We start from the raw sequence: 20,474 nt of genomic DNA, 5'->3' as shown, positions 1-20,474 counted from the left end.
GCTTTAATCCCAGGATGTGGAATGTGCCGCTCCCGAATCTTGAATTCCTTCCAGGATTGCTGTTCAAGTGGAGTGAGAAAGCTTCTGTGTGCTGAATGAGACCTTTTTGTGTGTGTGTTTATTAGCAAATGTGAAAGTACTACACTCTGGTGATGTGAACTTGGAACGTGTCTTGTATATACTGAATAAAACAAACAAACAAACAAACATTAATCTGACATTTTTAAACAAAAGTTAATATAGGGATCACCAACATGGACCCAATGGGCACCAGGTAGTCCCAAGGACCTCATGAGTCGTCCGTGGTACAGTTCTAAGAATAGAAAATCGTATAGAAAATAAAATCACTTCAATACCGTGACTGCGACACTCTTTTTATCCTGCAGTAAGCAAGTAAATATACATTTACGTTTATGCAAGCGTTAGTGCGCAGTTTGTTGTTTACATCAGGCATGTTATTAAACACCTAACGGGTCCTTTGGAGTGCCATTTTATGTCTGGCAGGTAAGAGGCCCTAAAAACGAGTCCGTAGTGCGTCGGGCAGTTACCACCTAAGCACATAGTACTCATGAGCGAGAAAATAGTAACATAACAATGTCAAGCGGAATATGTTGGTAGCAAAATGTAATTTAGATGGTTTGAAGCTTGGTTGATGGACTGAAATTTACTGTCAGTCCTAAAATAGCAGCTGTAGCTTAGCAATTAGAGAAGCCTGGTTAAAATGTTGACGATTACAGAGTTTTCTGTTAATGACCTACAGACAATCCAAAAATTCTTTGCTGAATGCAATGGTTTTAAAATGTTTATTAAATACTGCATAATACCAAAGTCACAGCAGTGTATAGCATCTTTATTTTAATATCGTCAATGAAACACTGCAAATTGAAGCAAACAAACCAAACTTGTCGCAGGTGGTGTGTCGCAAACAAATTCAACTGTAACATAATTGTTGAAATCATGATGTCACACATTCGATACTTGCAGAGTAATTGACAGGATCTCTGTGAATGTCCTCCCACCACAGAGAATGGGCAAAGCACGGTAACAGAAATATGTCACGGATACATTTCAGAAATACTCCCAAATGAAAATGAGGCACAATTCTGCATCAAACATAAGGCATTATGAGCTCACAAATGGCAGCGTCATGTTCCTATGCAACAAACTTTTCCTGTGCTCAGTAACGTTCCACACTGTGGCAAAATCCTTCAGGTTAAATAAAATGCTGCCAGTGACGCTCTCATCACATGCAGTCTTTCTTATTTTACATATTTACAATCCTTCCTATGTTCTGTGTTAACTCAAGATGACCTTACACCGTATTTTGCATACGCTGCATCACATTCAAATATCGTACATTCATACATCCTGCGATGTGCTATGACACAAGCAAATTATTGTGTGTTAAAGCGGAACGCAAGTCAAAAAAAATTCCTTAGAATAACCACTAGTCTAAACACAGTATTCTGATTAATATTGTGTTTGTCGAATATGAGTTAAGCAGCAAAATCCACCCGTTTTTATCCATTTCAAGGGGCGGCCATTTTGCCACTTGCTGTTTATTTAAAATGGCCGACAAATGCAATATAAATCACAGGGTTTCTACAGGTATCAGTAAATCTAATTTAATGTTTTTTAATGCAACTTAAAACTAATTTAATGCATTATATCTGTTCTAAATAAATGTGCAAAAAATATATATATTTGGCAAGTTTTTACTACTTTCGTTAACATAAAAGTGGATAAATATGGTTTCCAAATACAAATCTTTTAGTTATTGATACAGTAATTTCATAGTAAGTCAATCATAAAGTTATTTGAAGTTAAAAGATATACTAGACAATAGGGGTGTGAATTGCCTAGTACCTGACGATTCGATTCGTATCACGATTCACAGGTCACGATTCGATTCGATACCGATTAATCCCGATACGAATGGTCACGATTCGATACCGATTAATCCCGATACGAATTTATAAGTCGATTGTTGCGATTTTTTTCCATTCAAATTTAGAAAATACTATCAGTAAGCTTGTAGAGTGTAAGATTTATATGAAAATGTATTATTTATTTATCTTAAATTTCAGTCTTATAGAGGTTGTAATCTGTTTCATGTATGAACAGCATTAAAATAAAAATATTAAGGCTTAATGTGCCGTTCATATAACATTCTTCCATGCTCAAGGTGTGAATCCTAAAAAAAAAAAAAAAAAAAAAAAATCGATTCTGCCGATTATTGAATCGATTCGAGAATCGCGCGATGTAGTATCGCGATATATCGCCGAATCGATTTTTTTTAACACCCCTACTAGACAATAGGGATGTTCGATACCACTTTTTTTTTTCAGACTGATACCGATACTCGGACCTTCAGTACTCACCGATACCAAGTGCCGATACCAGAAGTACATTTGATAAATTAAAAAAAAAAAAATCACAAAAAGATATTTTTAAACAAAAATATTTCCTTTAATTTTGACAAAAAACAGCTCGGTCACTCTTCAATAGTGTTAACGCTCAAACTAAAACACAAAAATGCTCTTTTAGTTTAGGATTCACCTGTAATAAATGTTTAGCCTTGAGGTGTTTTAGCAAGTTGCTAGTATTGAACGATGCACTCTTCATTCTGCCTCTTGCGAGTCTTGTACCGCAAAGTTCACATTCTGCAATGTGTGGTTCGTCCTCGTCAGTTTTGAATTATTTCCAAACCGGTGAAGTTTTGGTGAAAAACACAGACATACTCGTTGGTTCATTGTTGTCAAAACAGGAAGTGATCCTCATGATTTGCCATGGTGTTAAACTGTTGAACGGTAGCGCCAGCTACAGGCAATGAGGACTCACTCATCGCCCCCCTGCATCGGTCGCCTGTACTTGTCGGCGTCACGAGTACTCGAGTACTTGAAAAAAAGAAAAGAAAAAAAGACTGGTATCGGTCCGATACCGGGACTCATCCATCCCTACTAGACAGTTAAAAGGAGTGTGTAACATTTTAGTCATAGATTTGTGATTAGGTTTTTTTTTTTTTTTTTCTTGACACTCCTACTAGTTGGCTTTAGTGTTTCATGTTGGACATTGGTGCCTTTTTTTTTCTTCCCTTTTTAAATTCAAAGCACTTGGTATTTGGAACATGAAGCAACTCATGGACTTCCGGCCATTTTGTTTATTGTAAATTACAAGTCAACAGTCCCCACAAATTGATCGATCGATCCATCGATCCATCGATCAATCGATCCATCCATCCATCGATCAATCGATCCATCCATCCATCCATCCATCCGAGCTGCTTTTGTATGTCAAATAAAGCATGGAGGTTTTTACATAAATTGTGTGTTTAATGCCTGTGGACATCATATTGAATGCTTTTTAATGCCACTTAAGGTCTTAATTTTAGCAAAATCCATTTAATGACTTTTCATGCTTTTTAATAACTTGCAGAAAACCTGTGATCAGAATGCCATTTTTAGACTAGTAGCAGGCACATCTATCATATTACTGCAAAGACAATTTTTGGGTTGACTCACCATATAAAGTTATTTTACACCGACAGGTTCCTATAGTTCTGTCACAGGAGAACACTGCCTGAAGGTCAGCCATCTCCCAACAAACAAAAAACATTAACGAGGAACTCAAGTTACATGAGAACTTATAAAACGGTTTGGCCAGCAGAGCATAAAACATGCTTTAGTGAGGTGACAAAATACCAGAACATTCTCTAAGTGCTATAACAGGCACGCTCATAATACAGTATGTTGTAGTCATTGTGATGACAGTCAGGAAGAAACACTTGATTTTCGCCTGAAAAAGCACACATCAGTGAGGACAAAGTGCAGATTGCTACAAGGGTCTTGTGAAATATGCAATCGAACCATAATGCGTGACACTCATCACTGCACAAATGTAGCTAAATACGCTGTGATGCTTCCATACGCCGTATAATACTGAAGGGCTACTGATAGTCTGGCAATGCTCGATTAGATATTTACTCATAAACACTCATACAGTATAAATATTGATAGATTTCTTTCAACTGTCATATATACATCTGGAACAACAAGCACTAAGAATGACTGTGAGTATTAATATACAGCTTGGTTGAGGAATTTGAGGACATAATTGGGCAACATTGTTAGGACTTTGGTGTTTGTAATGGAAATCACAGTCAATACACCGGCTTTTGGATGACAGCCTTGCCATGTGATTTGGATTTCTTCGTTTGCAAACTAATAGGTGGGAGTTACAAATATAGAGTATGTATCCATCTTTCAAAGGCCTCTTAAGATGCTGTACACATTTACACGAGTGGAACATGCGATCCCATCGACGAGGGTGTTGAATCTCAACCTTGCTTTCAAATGATTATTTTCTGAGATACACCGTCGGCTTCAAAAGGTTCACGGCTAATCCTGTGCTAATTTTGTGGGACTTCCCTAAATGACCAAGCAGGAAGTTAAACGCGACCACGCCTGTCCTGTGGTTTGCACTGGAAGCGAGTTGTCTACCTACCGCCGCCTACCTTGGAGGCATCACGTGACGAGCAAACATGCTAATGCTTGAAAACAAGAGGTATAAAATGATAAATTAAGTGTCTGAAATTATTTGCATTATTTACATCGTTTACCTACATTATTATGAGATATTTCTCACTGCTAAACATATGCTGTAGTTGTGTTTTGACATAGTGGCTAAGAAAAATAGAAGACAACTGCACATTTGGAAAACGTTTCTAAGCATGCACTCGATTGGTGATAAAGGTTGTGAAACATTGTTTGCATTAAACTTGCCTACAGTAACGGCACTGACTGACTGCGCTAAAAAAAACAAAAACAAATCCAGTTCCAGTAATAAAACCTATTCCATTCATAATCTGGTGTACTGATATAAACATATGGGCCCTATTTTCATGACTAGTGCAGAGTGCAGTCTAACTTTGATAGTTTTTTTCTTTCTTTCTTTTGGAAATTTTGTAGACGGGCATTGTAGAAATTCACCTTTTGCACCATTGTGGGACTGAACACAGCTGACTTGATTCCCGGCCAATTGAAGCAGCTCCCGTCATTCCCTTTAAATTCAGTGCAGGAGAGGCACACGGTCCACATGGCGGAAGTTTAAAGCACTCACTAGAGTCCGTGCAGGAAATCCGCGCACGCAAAGTAAGTTTATACGGAACTGTAAGGATATCTTATAAGTTGGCTGTTGCGAAGTGGGCACTTGGAGACTAGACAGTGACAAGGGAGTTTATTTTCACTCTCCTGTCACGTTCCAATCCCATGATGAATGCTAAAGTTGACTCCCATCCAGTTGGATTCTCGAAAAAATATCAGCATCTATCCCCCAATCGTGCGCATGCGTGTGACATCCAACCCCCCATTACAAAATGCAATAACCTGCGCCACAACTTAGACCCGGTTTCACTTTGTCTAAAGTCTAGCCTACTTTCTGTCGCCAGGGGTGTGTGATAGAAAACTAGACATGGCGTGGTCTACGATATAATATCTGTCTATGAAAATAGGGCCCATGTGGTGTAAATGACAAGAACAGATTGGAAGCTTGTATCTGTAAGCTAAAAAAAAAGAAGAAGAAAAAAAAAAACTTACGGTAGATTTTCACCGAGAATATACTCATGTGGAGACCGGCACGTGTGTAAAAATATGCATGTATACACCATGCTGTGGTTTGGGCATTGAGTATGCAACCACCTTCGCTGTGCAATTTTACATTCTTTTAGAATGAACCAATCACTTTGCCAAAATGACTACTCTAACCCACAGCCATGCTTGTAGTGCTACAGTTGAGATTCCATCACTTTACAGTTTCACCTCCTTCACGTAATTCCCAGGGAAAGTCCCAAACTGATTAGTCCTCTTTGAGGTACCTGGAAATAAACAGAAACCCGAATCAGACGTGTGCTAATCAAAAGGATTAATATATCAAGTGAAAAATGTCTTCTTCTTTTTTTTGATTATTCCCTCAATTATTTGAAGTGACCCATCAATGACATGACGATCAGCATCCTGAGCTTGCACATTATACGTTTGCAGACCTCATTCAGGAGAATCCCGATATGGACGCATACTATGTGACATAGTAAGACTGACTGCAGCTGTCAGGAATGTGCGCCACATACCAACAAACCAGCCGTCATCACACTTTTCCATGACGCTGACGAGATCTCCCTCCTGCAGCTCGAGCTCGTCTTCGTTCTGCGGCGCATAACTGTACAGAGCTTGGAAACTGCAACGGAGCAGAAGAGACACTGATAAACACTGCGGGTCGGACATGATGGACATGTGAGAGCAGCAAAGAAGATTAAGTCAAACCAATTAACAAATGACATACTGTACACTATATGGCTGTTTCTATCAGGAGTCACTTCAAAAATAAATACCAGTAAGCATAAGCCATAAACACCTATGCTATACTGCCACCACACATGATGTGGTATGCTTTGGAATATGGCTGCAACTTCCAATTATTTTAATAGATTAATCCATCAACTCTTTTGGATTCATTGATGAATCAGAAAAATGAATTAATAAAAAACATGTTTAAAATTCCATTCCTTTATTCAAAATCAGGACATTATTACAAATTGACAATGCAGAAAATAAATAAGGATTATAGTAATTATGATTCATTTACTGTTTTGATCTGTCCCATAGCAGAAAATAGGTGAAAAAGTTGAGTAGTCCACTTTCATGGAGGACTATAGACATTGCATGAACCATTTAAAAAAAAACAATTGATTTTCAAAAATAATTATTTGCTAATTCATTAGTTGTCATTTAATTGATGAATCGTTGCAACTCCACTTTGGGTTCCTCAAAAACTATTAACTCATTTAAATCCAAAAACGTGTAAATACGTTTTTAATACTTTGTCCTTGGGTTTGAATGAGTTAAAGTGTACTGATTCACTACTTGGCTTAATTTTACCCAACCTTCTGGGTTGATTTGCACAAAACAACACAAAACTAACCCAAATTTGGTTATTTTTGACTGTGTCTAGAGTGTATATGTGGGTCACAATAGGATACAGTATATGAAATACTTTATTTACCCAACCTTCTTAGAAGTTTGGGGTTGTTTTGTGAACCCAGAAAGTTGGGTCAAATAGTAGATCGGTCCTTTTTGATATTTTTGGCCCAACCATTTTTAGAGTGCAATACTAAGCAAAAGAGTTGCATAACCCTAAAACATTGCCCTTATGCTTCCATGTTCATTTCCTATATGTGTAAAGACCACATATCGCAATAATTGTGTCCATATGCTGTGGATGTGAAAACGTACATGCTAGTAGATCCTACTTACATTCCACAGTTGAGACGGCTGGGCTCTGGGCTGCTGCTGTGGGACAGGGGTTGCTGAGAAATGATGAGAGATTGTTTACTGGGGTGGGAGTGCAGTCCATGAAGTGCGTTGAGAGGGTGATGGGACAAGGTGCCGCAGTACCTCACTGAGGTCTCAGCTATATTCAAGATCTCATTACACACTGCCTCCTAGCAGTAGAAGCAGGTGAGTCCCAGCAGAGGTTTAGGTTGAAAGTAAAGGAAGGAGTTAAAAGAGTGAGAGGGCAGAATCGAGGCAGGCCCAGTAAGTAGAAAGGAGGAAAAGGAAGTAATCCGTTAAAAGCAGGAGGAGCAGATGATGGTGAAGACCAGGAAGGAAAGCATGGAAAGGCAAGACACCAGCGTGAGTTCATGTACAGGAAAAATGAAATATTAGTTCATGTATTTTATTTGAGAATATTAATTGCATGCAGCATTAAAAAAAGATGTAGATGCAAGCCCTTGAATTTTGTATTTTAATGTCACGTTGCAAAGTGACCATTAATAATGAACACTCAAAACACACAGTGGGTGATTACAGGCAATGAGTTAAACATTTATAAAAATAACATTAAATGAGACAGAATTCAAATAAAACATGTACTTACCGCAAACGAGTTGACGTTGTTATTATCATGGATATCAAACAGCATGACAGGACTTCTGGAGTTCCGTCCGTGATGATCAATGTCATTCCGCGCAAGCTGCAAGACAAAAGGGCATCTCACTCACGTGGAATTTTCAAAATAAAAGCTTAATCCCAGTAGATCGCGTCATCCACCTGCTGAAACAATTTGAAGAGCTGTTTCAAAGGGTTTTAAATCATTACATCCTAATCCTTAGTTTGATTAATTCTCTGCAGAGTTGGACACTAAATAAATGAATTGTCAAATAATTTCAACACTGGCCTCCATTTAAATCAGGCAGTGCAGTTTGGGGGATAAAATCAACTTTTAAACATTTAACACCATTTAACACTCCAATTTTGGCTGTGAATTTATTAACAGTCTTAGATTATTAAAACACAAAATTATTATTTATTTGTTTGTTTTGAAGGGGAAAAAAAAAGAACCACCTGAAAATGTATCAGATTCCCAATGTATTACATTTTTAGTAAAAACACTATTTATTTATGTATGTATGTATGTATGTATGTATGTATGTATGTATTTATTTATTTTTTACATTTTTTTTACATTATTGGTTAAATGATTACATTATTGGGTTTTGCTACTTTTACTCTTATTGGGTTTTTAAGTGCAAATGTTATCACATATCTAGGCGTTATTACATTTACAGGAAATGATTACCGTACATCTATAGTAGGGCTGGATGATATGGCCAAAAAATAAAATCTCTGATTTTTTTTTAGCAATTCAGGATGATTACAATTTTAATCCATTTTAATCTATTAAACTCATCAAACATTTATTGAAAAGGTTTAATTTATTCAAAAATAATTCCTGTGCAAAATGTTCAAGCAACAATGCAGTATACTTATACTAAATAACCTCAATTACTAAATCAAAAACCAAATCTAAAACAAAAAAAAACACACAAAAAAAACAAAACAAACCCAAATCACTAAAAAATAAATAAATTCCACGATTTAGCAAAAATTCAACAATGCGATTTTTAAATTATGATAGGTGAAATTAATTCCATTTTTTGCCCAGCCCTACATTATAGCTTGCTACAACTTGTATGTTAGTTGCACACACCATGCAAATTTATAAACAACAGCGTTGTGATGAGGTTTCTAATCTACGCCAAAAGCCACAACACTCGTGAGGCACGTCTTCCACACACCAAAGTTAGCCGCACTTCATCAGCAAAGACCAAATCAAAGGGTCACAAGATCCCAGAGTGAGCCTGAACTACATCACGGCACACCATGCAGAAGGTACCTCTGCGGGGCTAGTTTGTCTGTGCCCCTCTGCGCCTTCCCCCTCTGCCCTCAGCCAGCCCTCCAACACTGGCCCGCCACTGGGGCTAAGATGTGGCGAGGGCGGGGAGAGCAGGAAGCCCTCCCCCTGAGGAGGGGTAAAAGTGAGGAAAGGAGTGGCCGAGTTGGGCCTGGGTGGGTACGGCGGGGGCAAAGGGGAGGCGGATGGCGAGGTGACGGGGGAGATGCAGTATGGGCTGCCGGTGACGGGCGGCACGGGGCTGGCGGAGTAAGGAGGGGGCAGGTATTCGCCGCAGCGGTAAGACACGGTGGGCAGAGGGGGCAAGGGAGGGGTCGGGGCGGCAGGTGGGCTTCCGCCTCCCACGGTCAGAGAGATCCACTCGGAGGAGACGGCGTGGACTTCGGGGGAAACAGAGCGGCAGGGAGAGCGAGGGAGTGGCAGGGGCGAGGTGGTCAGGCGGTTACGATATAACTTTTTAGAGAAGAGGCGAGTGAGAGGAAGAAAATGAAAAAAAAAAAGATGAGACAACTTGACAAGAAAGAAGAATGAAAATAAAAAGTTGAGTGTCAAGTTGAAGATATTGTGAACTTCAGTCGTCATGGTGTGGGTCCGTACCTGCGGGGAGGCGTTGGTGCTGCGCTGCGGCGAGGAGCAGAGAGGCGGGTCGGGGTAATCCAAGCCGTTTTTCACACGTGGCCGTTTGTGCACTTCCACATACGTGACGGGGAAGATGCCTTGGCGGTTCGTGCCGGAGATTTTGCCTTCATACCAGTTCTCGTCCACTCTCCGAATCAGCGTGATCCTTTCGCCCTGCGCACAGTTTTGAGGTGCAAATCATCATGTAAAACGCGTCCTAAATATGGCCTGAGGGCCATTTGCAGCCCGCCAAAGATAAAAATAAACTATTTATGATTAACACAATTTCCATTCAAAACACTGAGATGACTCAAGATAATCCAAAGTAAACATTGTTTCTTCAACTTTTTGCTCTGTTGTCAAAGTCTGATATATGAACATTAATGATTCTCAAGTAACTGTTTTAAAGGGATTACACCATGGTATTTTAAGCCCTTCCAAAAGTTAAAGGGATACTTGACTCATTGAACAATTTTCAGCAGTGAAAAGTTAATATTTTGTCTAAAATGATGTTGATAACGTCATTATTTTTTTTAATGTACAATTAATACCCTTAAAAAGTAATTTTTCTACTTGCTGTTGACTGATGATGACATCACCTGTGCTGAGGAAGTAGGTAAGGGCCAATCATGGCTTTTCCGGGTTTAGTCAGTAAACAGAACCATGATGGGTCATTACGTACTTCCTCAGCACAAGTGTCAGCCAGCTGGGATTTTAAGACAGCCAATTGTCATTGCATTTTGGCATTGCAAAGATGAAGAATAATTGATTAAATTGAATTCATTTGGACAGAATGTTTACTGATAAAGACTACTTTTGTCACTATCCCAAGGAGGTCTCAGAGAAAGAGGGTGTGCGTTTAGTCCGCAGAGACAGTGCGGGGGTGGGTCCGCACCTTATGATGTCATAAAGGGAGCACTTGCTCGTTTTCTCAGGTTGGGAGGGTCTGGTGCTTGGAGAGCAGAATAACCTAGAGTTTCCCAGAGAGGGGTGAATGGAGGAAAACACCACTGCTGTCGTGTTTTTGGTGAGGAATTAGCATTTTAACATGGGTAAAAGCTCCAAAAAGTTGATTTTTCATGTTGCTGTCCCTTTAAAAATGATCTGCTTACTTATAGTTTCATCTTGTGGTTCTGAATGTGGAGATTGGATTTGGTTGCTGTTCATTGCAGGGGTGGTTCTGGTCTAGCGGGAATAAGGGCCTACACTACCCCAAAAATCTAAAAAAATCCCGAGAATATTTGCTTTTAACCTTAAAAACAAAGCTACTATGTCGTACCAAAATAATTAGAAAATTTATACATTTCTAGTTCTCGATCGTAAAACGGCCACAAGAGATATGTTGATCCTTCCATTTTTCTGTAAGCGGCCCACAGATAAAAAACGTTTGGGCACCGCTTCTCTACAGAATTCCATCAAATTCATTTGGATTTTGTGTAATGCAAGTTAGTGTTTCCACATGTTTTATACTTCATCATACCTTTCTGAAAGACATCTCCACCACTGTGTCTCCTGTGAAGTTAAAGCGGGCAATAGCATCACCGTACTCCAGCACCTGCACTGGGACACTTTTCTTAGGCTGGGCTTTTTCTGTGGGGGGAAGGAGCTGTGCAATTAAGGAAAGACATCACAAATCGAAGTGAGCAAGAAAAACACTTTATAGCGTGGAGTACAAAAAAGTTCTCAAAAGACAAATTAAAATAACGGTAGTTGTTGTGAGTCACAGTACCTCAACGTAGCTTCGAGGGAAAATGCCAACTCTTCCATGATGCTCCCCTTCGTACCAGTTCTGATCAACTTGTCTAATGATGTACACAATGTCTCCCTTCTGAAATGGCAATTCCCTAAAACATGTTCCAGAGATATTTAATGTCATAAAATGGCAGACATTATATTTGACAAAAATAATAATTTAAATGTAGTGTTAATTTTATCCACCAATTGAGTCGAGTTTCAATCACGCTTGTTAGTTTTCATCAAGTTAGTCAACCTCAATTTTTAGTCGACTATAAATCTAAGATTTTAGTCTTTGTTTTAGTCTAAGAAAACATAATTTCATTTGTCACGTTTTAGTCAACAAAAACTGTCAATGATTTAGTGTAGTTTTTGTCAGGATAATCATTTGACCCCTGTATTTTTTATTTTATTTGTTTTGTCAGCAGATTATGTTTCGGATGTAAATCTATTTCACATAAAATTTACTCTCATCTTTTTGATGAAAAACAACTTGACACACAATTACAGTATATCACCAAGTGGCTATGTGGCCCATACTACGAGCTAATAAATTAGCCAGCATTAGTTAGCGGTCGGATTAACATTATTGTTGGAAAGTTATAGCCCTTGGATTAATGTTATAACTATAAATTACTTTTTTTTCTTTTTTTTTTTAACCTTTCACCGTGACTCCAACTCCTGTCTGTCCCATGTCATGTTTGTGCATGTTGCACTCGCTTTCTCACATGACAGATTAGCCGAGACAAGATTTTACAAAAACAAAAAGACTATTTAAATTAATATTAATTTTAAAAAATAAAAAAAATATTTCAAAATATTTTTTTGTGTGATTCTGTGGAATAACATTATCGGAATTTACCAAGCTTACCAATATATTTCCCTAGAATCTACTAACACTAACACCACCCATGACTCCTATAAACGTCTACATCAAGTGAATGCATTATGATAATTTGATACAGCGTCTCTTTGAGATATATCACTCAAGACATTTTATTGGGATATTGACTCCAAGCTCAATTAAACATTATGAGGCCATAGACTCTGATGTGCTGTACTGGAAAAATACTGTCCGGTAATGAGTCTTGAGTTATCGTCTTTACCCTTCACATGCATTGTAATTGAGAATTGTGTGCATTATGTACGCTTACTTTAGAGTTTCCGCTCTGAAGTCAAAGCGTGCCATAGCTGGAGTTCTCTGTGTAGAAAGAAGAAAGACACTTTAATTACTTATGTTGAAAGGAGACATCCACAATTCAAACTAAACACATTTGTGGCATTCTTTCATCAAAATACCACATGGAATCATAGACATTTCATAGCATATTTTTTGTCTCGTTTCAGAAGTGGATGTATGTCCTTATTCTGCCTTAATGGTGAGCCGCATTTCATTTCATTTCATCACTTAATGTACCTTGCGCAAAGAGACAAATATTTAATTTTTCTGTGAAGCAGAAGCCCTCCCCGTTCCTGCTCAAGCCTGACTCATAACAAAGCAGCTGCTGTGTTTTTCCTGTTTGAAACAGACGGCCTGTATTTGTACCTCGATGCCCGATTTCCGTTTCTCTGTGTTATCTGTGATGTTGAGCAGGTCTCCAAAGCGCTCATTGGTGATGAACTGGTGATGTGTTGGGACGATGCCAGTGTGCCGCCTTGACGCTATGTCAGCCTCTTCCTGTTCCCGCTTGAGCCGCCGCTGCTCCTCCAACATTTTCTGCCAAGGAAACAGACTGGACTGTTTTCTCTCTAGATAAGGCACTACTTTAACTTTGGCACAGTAATGGAGTTGTTGTTACTAACCCTTTCATCATTAAATAGCCAATGAGGTGTATAAATGTAAAAAATGAAACAAATGGAATACCTCTTTGTCGCCATGACGCCTCCTCAGCACTTCATCCTGGCTCTCTCCATGTGCTGGTGATGAGTCTTAACACAAAGAAAGAAAAGGGATTGAAACAGTGAGGAATTTGCTACTTAGCGACAAGCACAATGGAAGAATAACGCATTGCGGACTTAAGATGATATTGCAGTCAAATCTCTGATTCCAATGAGTAAAATCAAAACATAAGCATAAACCAACATAATTCCTCTCACACAAAACCAAAACCGGCACATGCCAAACCTCATTCAGCATGCACAAAGGAGAAAAGGAATGAACACAGAATGGTCAAATGTGTTCATGAAGAAACTTAAGAGATTCAGGAAACAAAAATAAGAAACCCAACATGTCTTAGCCAAAATGCTACTAGCTTGTGCTATTATTGATGGTATTGATCTACAAGCCTCTACACAATAATTTTGGCCCTTGTAACTACAACATTCGATTACTACATTTGATTGCAGCACTTTCACACTAAAAATAGTGTGGTCAAAAAGGGACCGGCACAAATTTTTGGGTTATTCATTCCAGGGGTGGGCAATGTCGGTCCTCGAGGGCCGGAGTACTGCAGGTTTAGGAGGTTTCCCTCTTCCAACATGAGCTGATCGATATCAGTCTTGTGCAGAGCTTGCTGATGAGCAGATTGTATATCAGCTGTGTTGGAGAAGGGAAACATCCAAAACCTGCAGGACTCCGACCCTCGAGGACCGAGATTGCCCACGTAATGATAACCCAATAAATGAATAACCCAAAAATTTGTGCTGGTCCCTTTTTGACCATTAGTGTGAAAGTGCTGCAATCAAATGTAGTAATCGAATGTTGTAGTTAGGACCGAGATTGCCCATCCCTGATTTAACCCAAAACGTTGGGTCACAAAACAGCCCTCAAAAATGGGTTATTAATTTAATAACCCACTCAATTAATTGGGTTGCTTTGTGGGTTATTCATTTAACCCAAAAAGTTGGGCCAAAATGAATAACCCACAAATTACTGGTAACCCCCCCCCAAAAAAGGTTTGTTTTGTGGCTATTCATTACTGTTGGGTCAAAATGAATAATGCACAAATCAACCTAATTTTTGTTGTTGGGTTGTTTTGTAGGTTATTCAATTTATTCCAGTACCTTCACTCTAAAAACAGTTGATTTAAAAAAAATAAATAAATAACCCAGATTGGGTCAAAAAGGGGCTGACAACTTTTTGGGTTAAATGAATTACACATAGAACAACCCAATTTTTGTGGGTTGTTTTGTGGGTTATTTCATTTACTGGTGTACCTACACTCCAAAAAGCAAGGTTCACAAAGACATTTATATTCTATTCCTTATTTACCTTGAACCCTAAGCAGGTACCAGCTTATATACGGCAAAACAAAGCAGATGGTGATACTGCTTTTTGTGAGACTCATATCTGATGTCAGTCACCAAGAGTTTGATGACACGTAATTAAAAAGCTGCCTGAACCTCCTACAGTCACTCTTGTATGTAAATGGAATCATAGCCATTCACATTTCAATCAAAGAGCATCAAACACCACACGCAAAATGTCATGGAGTCTTCACGGTCACGTTGTAAAAACAGCACACAGAACAAAAATGAATGGCGGTGCGTTGAAACGGGAGACAAGGTGAAGAGTCGAGCTGAATGAGTGAGCGCAGAAGAAGAGAGGAGGATGACAGTTGTGATGGAATGGAGATAGCCACCTCTGTGGTGAGCTGCCAGCGGCCGCAGAAGGTTCCCGTTGGCGTCCAAGCCCTGTCCATTACTCAGCTGCTCAGAGTTGTCTCCCTCTCCGTTACTCAGCCTGTCCACCACCTCCAAGGAGGACAGACGCTGAGGTATGAGAGGTTTGAGTTCAGGTGATGTGCTGTGGGGCCTCTGAGTGGCCGCTATCACTTTAGTGGCGGAAAGCATCCTGCGAGGCTGTTGGGAGTGGAGGCTCTTGCGTAATCGGAAAGGGGCGGGGCCCATGAGCAAGAGATTCCCGGGGAGCATGGTCTTCTTCTCCGGTGGTGCTGATTTCTCTTGCTGGGCTGTGGCCTGCTGTCTCTCATGCCTGAGGATAGTAGTGAAGCGGGTGTAGGAAGCTGGACAGGAGCCTTTGCATTTGGTGGGTTTAAGGGGGAAATGTTGGTGGTTCAGATGGTGCAAGTGGTGGTGGTGGTGTAGCGGGAAAGACATTGGAGGCAAGGTGGTGGGGTTCTTTGCTCCACTTGGAGCAGACTGGATCTGCTCCGCGGAGCTCTGCACAAGTTCAGGATCGACTCTAACCTGACCTCCATCCTCCGACGGAGAGGACGCCTCCTCCGCAGTTTTATCGCCTGCTGACAAGGACTCGTCTGCGTCCTTCGCACCTGGCTCCACAGGGGAGCGGGCATCTGTCTGAGCGTTGTCGACCACCAAAACACTCTCAGCGGACACGGCAGAAGGCAAGTAGAGAGCGGCAGTGCGTTCTGGGCTACGGCTGCAGCTGGAGTTCAGCGCGGGCAAGGAGGAGGAACGACTGGGCGTCAGGCCGGACTGTTGAATGTACATTTCAAACTCAGTGACCCGTGACAAAACAGCGTCCCGTGGAATGTTACCCCCGTCTCCGGCTTCTAGTTTGTTCGCTTTTGCCCCTTCAAAGAGATAAGCCAGGCTGCGGACGCTACCTTGGGGGCTGCAGCCCACCGAGCTGGGCCGCTGGATGTGATGCATGACCCGGTACAGGCTGGAAAACTCGGACGTGGTCCTCCTCATTGCGGGGGAAATTTCAGCACACGAGTCCGAATACTGACAAACCTCCCCGACGCCATCGCCCGTGCTCGTGTACAGATCCTCGCAGCTGTGCGCCTTTGCTTGCCTCACGGGTCGAGCGCTGCTTTCCTGGATGTCGCCACCAGGGGGCAGCAGCTTGGGCTTGAATTTGGACGGCAGGATTTGGGGGATGCAGGCTTTGGCAGCAGAAAGAGGCTTCTTATTCTTACATTGGTTAGCTATTGCATTACTGGCAAGAACCGATCGACTATTTTTAGAGGAGCAGGGTGAATCTATACAGCCATTCCCACCTTTATAATCCACTGGCAAGCATGCAGGACAACAGAATAAACAGCATATTAGATTACAATGGTCACAGGGTCACACACAAACACGCTAAAACAGAGTTAGCCACATTTCTAGTGTAAAGCAATTGAATTACACGAGGCTACAGGGCAGACTTGATGCAATGTCCATCAAGTTATAGACGACTATAATAGAAACAGCACAGTGTAAGATGAAGAATTGTGCTCCGTGAAATGCTAATAGAATTGACGTAAACATTGTTGAAGGAGAACATAAAAATGAAACAAAGTGTTAATAGCAATATGCAGTGAAATGTTATGTCATGTTGGAGGAATCTGAACTCTGACTGCAGCATCAAAACATTCAAAAGAATATTAAAAAATGATTATGTTTTTACCTATTTATATCTATGATGCAGTTATCAACCGCTGTGCATGCCCCACATATTCGTATTGCGATGAGTTGTTTTGGGACATCATATTTGTTGGAGTTTTAACATGCTGCGTAATAATACTTGCTAGCTTTCTGGAACTACCCATAGGGATCCAGATGGAAGCAGGAAATGACACATTCACATGCTGTGACACTCGTTTGCAGCATAAGTGCTGCTCCATCTGCTGCACTCATAAGCACACATGGGAGAAATCCGCTTGATATTATAAACTAAAGCATGTGTCAAATTAATAAAAATGCCTTGACAAAGGAGAATGAGGAGGCTCTGTTCTTTGAAACACGATGATAGAGGAAGTCTTTCTTTCATGAGCATGTGGTAGTTTTGGTACATTCATTCAATAGTGAGTCGAATGGTAAAGGTCGGACGTCTGGTTGGAGATATTGAACCGTGTGTTTGTCATTTGACTAGGGTAGCAAATGCATTTAGAGCGCGTGCCTCTGAATTGACTGCGAACGCTGGAACACGAATCTCTTCATATTTTGCATAATAAACAGGTTGCTATTCTTCCAACGATGTCTCCATTAAATTTGATCATTCCTGTACAATTCCTGTAGTATTAGTGGTATACTTCGCATTGCATAAATATCTACTCATTTGTATTGAGTAATTGTACCAGTATTGGTCTGAAAAAAAAGTAGTATTGAACAACCCTAGTAATTACAACAATGAAAAAGTTACACTAAAAATAATGAAATGTATATATATTTATTGGTAGCTTTTTAGATAGCTCATTCAATAAATGAAACTAGGCAAAGGAAGTACTTCTCAAACCACTAATGGCTCCCTCTAGTGATATGCGAAACAGTACGTCGTATAATAAAATAGTTGGAACTATGTTTTTAGTTTTAACTCAGTTAAATACATTTGCTAAGTAGTATTTACTTTCTAGAGACAATAAGTACGTTTAGGTACAATCTTAATTGAACTTTTATGTGAGATACATTTTAATTGAACTGTCTTGTTGATGAACACTGGAGTGTACGACTTGATTATATTTTAATTGTAGTCATTATGATGGTACATGGAGAGCCACTATTTTTTTCCCACTCAACTAGACAATTTAAAACAATGATGGTGATTTAACATTATGGATAATTAAAATACAGTGCTTGAGTTCCAATCCTGAAGTTCATAGGATAAGCCTTTGCTCACAGATCACTCTTGTTTACATGTAACGTAGAAACAAGTAAACTGTGTGCCACAGTGTGACGCGACATGTGCTGAATCATGCGCCTGCTCCGCCCATTCCCTCGCTTCCTTGCATTCCATCTTGTCTCCTCCCACCGTGTTTGACTCTGCGGCCATGTGCTCAGACATTCCTGCCGCTGACCTCACACTGACAGCTGACTTCCTCCGGCCTGCCCGCCCTCTCCGTCCCCCTTGTTTATCTCCCCCCCGCACTGCCTGCTTTTGAAGAGCACAGCTCTTGTTTATCTCACTCATCCCCTTCTCATCCTTCCCCTCCCTGGCTCTCTGTTCTATGTCGACGGAACACACTCAAGTCCTGCCCTATCGAAACCTGCCTAGCGACTGGAGCAAGAAGGGGAAAAAAACTCCCCAAGGTTAGCGTCCATAAGACTTAGAAATACAACCTCACTTGCTTCTCAAGTTTTCCAACGCAGATGTCCGGTAATGTTATTATCCATGTCATTGGTAATAAATCATAAGTGACTGGGGATGAATGCTGTGGGGGTGATTGGCTAAAGCTGTGAAGCTTGGGAGCAAAGATGTGCGGACTCCAGCGGAACGGAAACATATGTTGATCATCAATGCTTTTATAGCTCATTGTTTGACTTATGGTGCTGTCTAATTCTGACGTGCATGTGCATCCATACAAACTTGAGTCCATTAATTAGCTGGTATATACCTTTCGAGGAGGATGAGCTGCCATGGCGCTTGTTTAGGGCTCGTAGACCTTGTAAGGGAATGTCGCCGCCTTCCAAAACAGTCTTGTAAACTTGACGGTCACTTTCGTGAGCCAAAGGCTCATTTTCTGACGATCCTCCATCCTTCTCCACCTCACTGTGTCCAGACTTGCTTGAGGAGCTAGACAGCGGAACGCAGACAGCAAATTAATTAATTCAAGAGGAGTGTATTTTGGTGATAAACCAAAGACACTCATTTGGCTATGGGCTTGCATATGGTTCTTATTTAGGATGTCTTGAGGTTATTCCTGTCTTGGGAGACTTGCGAGAGTCAAAATAATGAGAGGAACTTGAGGTGCATAATTTAGAGGTAGCTCTGTGAGAGAAAGCGCTCACAAGCACAGATATTTTGGCATTCCGTGGACGCCAGTAGCACAGATGTCCATAAATATTCTCATAGCGTATCATTCCTTACACTTGCAAGATGTCTCATGCTCACTCTCATTCTCCTGCTCACGTGACGCTCGTCATGCTGCTCTATTTCAAGACAGACGTGGTCATTAAACTGGCAGAACCTTTGAGATCATCAACAGCAAACAAACATTCGAAACACTATTCTGCACTCGTGTTTTTGACAAAATCACCCCCAAAGAAAGACAGATAATTAAAAAAAAGAAAAAAGAAACCTATACATTCCAATGTAGCATTTTTCTTCATCAGTACTCGCCCATCCATATTCGAAACCTGCCCTTGGCCTATTGCTCACCTGGCTTTCACATCCACCATCTCAAAGTTTTACAAGCTTGGCCACATGCATGGATTCTTTACGCTGCTTGTTCACTACCTTGACAAGAAGCTCTTTCATAGCTGCTGGAAAAATGTGAACTCCCGCCTGCAGCTAGCCAATAAAATCATGTTGGCTCTAAGTAAGGATTGCTGTGGCTGAAGTTCAGAAGCAATGCGAGATCCAAGATAACTTCTTGAGGAGTTTCTGGCAAAATCGAGACCAAAACAGTGAACTAAGCGCTTCTTTTTCACTTTGGATGTAGGGATGAATTCACAATTTACTGTCAACAGTTTGATTTGAACCAATGCTAGGACCAAAGCTAATTTTAGTAGTTTATACATTACAGAAGCAGGGAAAATCAACCTAAAAATGTTCTTTAAAAGAATATGTTGTATGCGCCCATGCTAGTCAAAACAAAGCATTCTGATTAATATTGTGTTTGTGGAACATGAATTAAGCAGAAAAATACACCCATTTTTAGCCATCTCGCGGCACCCATTTTGCTTTGTACTGACACTTGCTATTGACTGAAAATGACATCACAGTTGCTCAGGAAAGGACAAATCAGGGATCAGGTTTTGAACATCACATGACCAAAACCAGGAAACAGGTGAACTGTGATTGGTCACTACATTAGGCCTGAGCTACTGTAATGTAATTTTCAGTGGACAGCAAATGGCAAAATGGCTGCCCCCTGCGCTCGATAGAAAACGATCGATTTTGCTCCTTAATTCATATTCATAGTTTTAATTAGAATACCGCGTTTAGACTAACGGGGGTCCATATAACATATCATTGTACAGAAATGTTTGACTTGACTTCCTATTAACATAAATGCCCCATACAG

General features: G+C 40.4%; 1 protein-coding gene across 2 annotated transcripts in view; it reads right to left on the bottom strand.

Annotated features, from left to right (window-relative positions):
- Window positions 1–789: 789 nt before the first annotated feature.
- Window positions 790–20,474, bottom strand: part of sorbs1 (sorbin and SH3 domain containing 1) — a 52,754-nt gene continuing 33,069 nt past the window's right edge. For both annotated transcript variants that reach the window (XM_077496414.1, XM_077496413.1), the window contains exons 16-28: window positions 18,843–19,021; window positions 15,183–16,538; window positions 13,466–13,530; window positions 13,148–13,318; window positions 12,756–12,802; window positions 11,597–11,711; window positions 11,348–11,473; window positions 9,847–10,041; window positions 9,232–9,702; window positions 7,933–8,028; window positions 7,308–7,495; window positions 6,125–6,231; window positions 790–5,872 (exon numbers count right to left, since the gene is read on the bottom strand). In XM_077496414.1, coding sequence (XP_077352540.1) covers window positions 5,805–5,872; window positions 6,125–6,231; window positions 7,308–7,495; window positions 7,933–8,028; window positions 9,232–9,702; window positions 9,847–10,041; window positions 11,348–11,473; window positions 11,597–11,711; window positions 12,756–12,802; window positions 13,148–13,318; window positions 13,466–13,530; window positions 15,183–16,538; window positions 18,843–19,021 — 3,184 coding nt within the window. In that variant the 3' untranslated portion in view covers window positions 790–5,804. The remainder of the gene's footprint in view (window positions 5,873–6,124; window positions 6,232–7,307; window positions 7,496–7,932; window positions 8,029–9,231; window positions 9,703–9,846; window positions 10,042–11,347; window positions 11,474–11,596; window positions 11,712–12,755; window positions 12,803–13,147; window positions 13,319–13,465; window positions 13,531–15,182; window positions 16,539–18,842; window positions 19,022–20,474) is intronic.

This window comes from Festucalex cinctus, chromosome 14 (assembly GCF_051991245.1).
Source record: "Festucalex cinctus isolate MCC-2025b chromosome 14, RoL_Fcin_1.0, whole genome shotgun sequence".
NCBI classification, from domain to species: Eukaryota; Metazoa; Chordata; class Actinopteri; order Syngnathiformes; family Syngnathidae; genus Festucalex; species Festucalex cinctus.
This window is presented reverse-complemented; position numbering and strand designations above follow the sequence as displayed.